General features: G+C 41.7%; 1 protein-coding gene across 1 annotated transcript in view; it reads left to right on the top strand.

Moving 5' to 3' along the window:
• Nucleotides 1-2518, top strand: part of cd63 (CD63 molecule) — a 34587-nt gene that overhangs the window by 28444 nt on the left and 3625 nt on the right. Inside the window, exons 6-9 of the mRNA XM_020617790.1 lie at nucleotides 55-129; nucleotides 216-311; nucleotides 544-687; nucleotides 1433-1516. Coding sequence (XP_020473446.1) covers nucleotides 55-129; nucleotides 216-311; nucleotides 544-687; nucleotides 1433-1516 — 399 coding nt within the window. The remainder of the gene's footprint in view (nucleotides 1-54; nucleotides 130-215; nucleotides 312-543; nucleotides 688-1432; nucleotides 1517-2518) is intronic.

The following is a 2518-nucleotide window of genomic DNA, read 5'->3' as shown; positions in this document are numbered from 1 at the left end:
AACATGCAAAAAGTATCTTATTTGCATAGTAACCATTTTTTGTCTCTCTTGCAGTTTGCCATTTTTCTCGTACTGGCCATCATTATTGACTTGGCAGCATTAATAGCTGGATATGTCTTCAGAAATGAAGTATGTACATAAATTCATTGTTAGTTACATAAAGCCCTGCAGAAGGCATGGTTTAACTTTGGCTGCATGTTGTGTCTCCTTTCTAGGTCTCATCTGTGGTCGACAACAGCCTCGCTGCCATGATGTCGGGTTATAAGAACAACACTGAGCTGAGAACCGCTGTGGATAAACTGCAGCAGGATGTAAGTTTACTGTAAACTCTGTACTCCATACTCACTGTTTACTTAAGTTGGCACCACCTTCACATAACACTGCTCCATCCTGTTGGCCGGTGCTGTGGAAGATGACTTTTTTTTTTTTTGCCGCCATCTGCTGGCACAAGTTGTATTATCTTACTGTGCATTTGTGATTTGCAGACTTACAATGGGAACGTCCATATGAAATGTTTTTCATTTGACTCACTTATACTTCCAGGTGCAGTGCTGTGGTGTGAACAGTACTGCTTACTGGACCAACTACAAACCTAATAAAAATTCTGTGCCTGACTCATGCTGTGTGAATGTCACTAAAGACTGTGGACTCAACAACATGAAAAACCCCGTCAAAGTGCACCAGCTGGTAAACTCCCAACGACTGATGCTTTTGTAATGAAGTTGGTGAACTTGAGATGTAGCTAAAGCTTGTCTTTAACATTTCAGTCCTGGTTTATTTGTGACACCTATGGTTATTGGTGATAATGGCCATTCTTCCAATATTTAAAACTGATCTGCTGAAAAAGATGTATTTTTGATGAATGAGCTCAGTCAGCCCTAAGCTCCCTGACAAATGCACCGTTTCCTGTGGCTGCTTTACAATAAAAACCACACTGGTTGGTTATTGAGTGATTTTAATGTGAAGCAGCAAAAGGAGATGAGTTTACATTGGGAACTTTTTACAGCTCTGATACAGCTATAGTAAACAGTAATCACTTAATGAAATGTCTCCCAAACCAAACAAAAAACTGAAGTAGAGCCTGTCTGATATAATTAACTGAGTTTGAAAAATCAGCATCTGTTTTCTACCTAAACATCTGTTAAATGTATTTTTGAATAATTGCATACTGAGTGGTATAGTTGGCAGTTGAAAAATGAACCTGTTTGTACTTTCTGGAAAAACTGTTTACACTCCTTAGAAAGTCCTGTGAACCTACAGCTTGCCTTTCTGTATTAGTTTTCAGTTTAGCAGTATATCTGATTATCCAATAGCAACTGATGGAGCTGATTTACATCAGGGTTAAGTGTAAAAGCTTGTGCGTACAGACAAACCCACAGAGAACCATGACCCACATAGATATTAATGTCTGTCTTTTTTTTTTTTTATGCAGGGTTGTCAACCTGCTGTGGAGGCCCTACTGAGGAAACAAATCCAGTGGGTGATCATTGCAGCTCTTGTCATTGCTTTCCTGAAGGTATGTAGCACCATTAAACACAAGCATGTTGCATTAGAGACGTAATCTAACCCAACATTAGTTCATTTGTAACCAAACCCTCTTGCACACAGACCAACAGCTCTGAAGTCAGTGTTTATATTATTTTAATGCATTAATTTTTAAATTTGATCTAAATGTAAACTATAAGTCCCCAAATTTAGCCTTTACGATCACTATACACTTACAAATAACCTATAATGTGGTGGTTAGAAAGAGATTTACTTTATTAACGTATATAACTTAATCATTTCACTTTTCAGGTGAAGACATTTTATATAATTACAGCAGTGTTTTTTCTATATTGTCATTATGCTTACACCTATAAGATAGTGTGTTAACCCTTGCAGGAAGCATTTATATACAGTCTACGTACACTAATCAGCCATAACATTATGACCACCTGCCCAATACTGTTTACATAGAAGTCCATGTGGCAGTTGGTTGGCACTCGTGTCACTCTGCGGCTCACTGTGCATCTTCTGTGAATCCATTTGCTATTTCCATTTGCTGTCAGGATGAGCACAGATGTGTCTACAATTCAGTGAAAAACTTGTGTCAAAGGAGTGAAAACTGTGGTGGTGAGGACAAGTTAGAATTCTTTAGACACATTCAACACCCTCACCGCTCTAAGTGTGATATCACCACTACAGCTCCTGACTCTTTCTCTTCATAGAGACCATCCATCCATCCATCCGCTTTCCTCCGCTTATCCAGGACCGGGTCGCGGGGGCAGCAGTCTAAGCAGAGATGCCCAGACTTCCCTCTCTCCAGACACTTCCTCCAGCTCCTCCGGGGGAGTGCCGAGGCGTTCCCAGGCCAGCCGAGAGACATAGTCCCTCCAGCGTGTCCTGGGTCTTCCCCGGGGCCTCCTCCCGGCGGGCCATGCCCGGAACACCTCCCTAGGAAGGCGCCCAGGAGGCATCCGAAACAGATGCCCGAGCCACCACAGCTGGCTCCTCTCGATGTGGAGGAGCAGCGGTT

The sequence above is a fragment of the Monopterus albus genome, unplaced genomic scaffold, assembly GCF_001952655.1.
Source record: "Monopterus albus unplaced genomic scaffold, M_albus_1.0 scaffold194.1, whole genome shotgun sequence".
NCBI classification, from domain to species: Eukaryota; Metazoa; Chordata; class Actinopteri; order Synbranchiformes; family Synbranchidae; genus Monopterus; species Monopterus albus.
The sequence above is the reverse complement of the archived record's forward strand: the minus strand, read 5'-3'. Positions and strand labels throughout refer to the sequence as shown.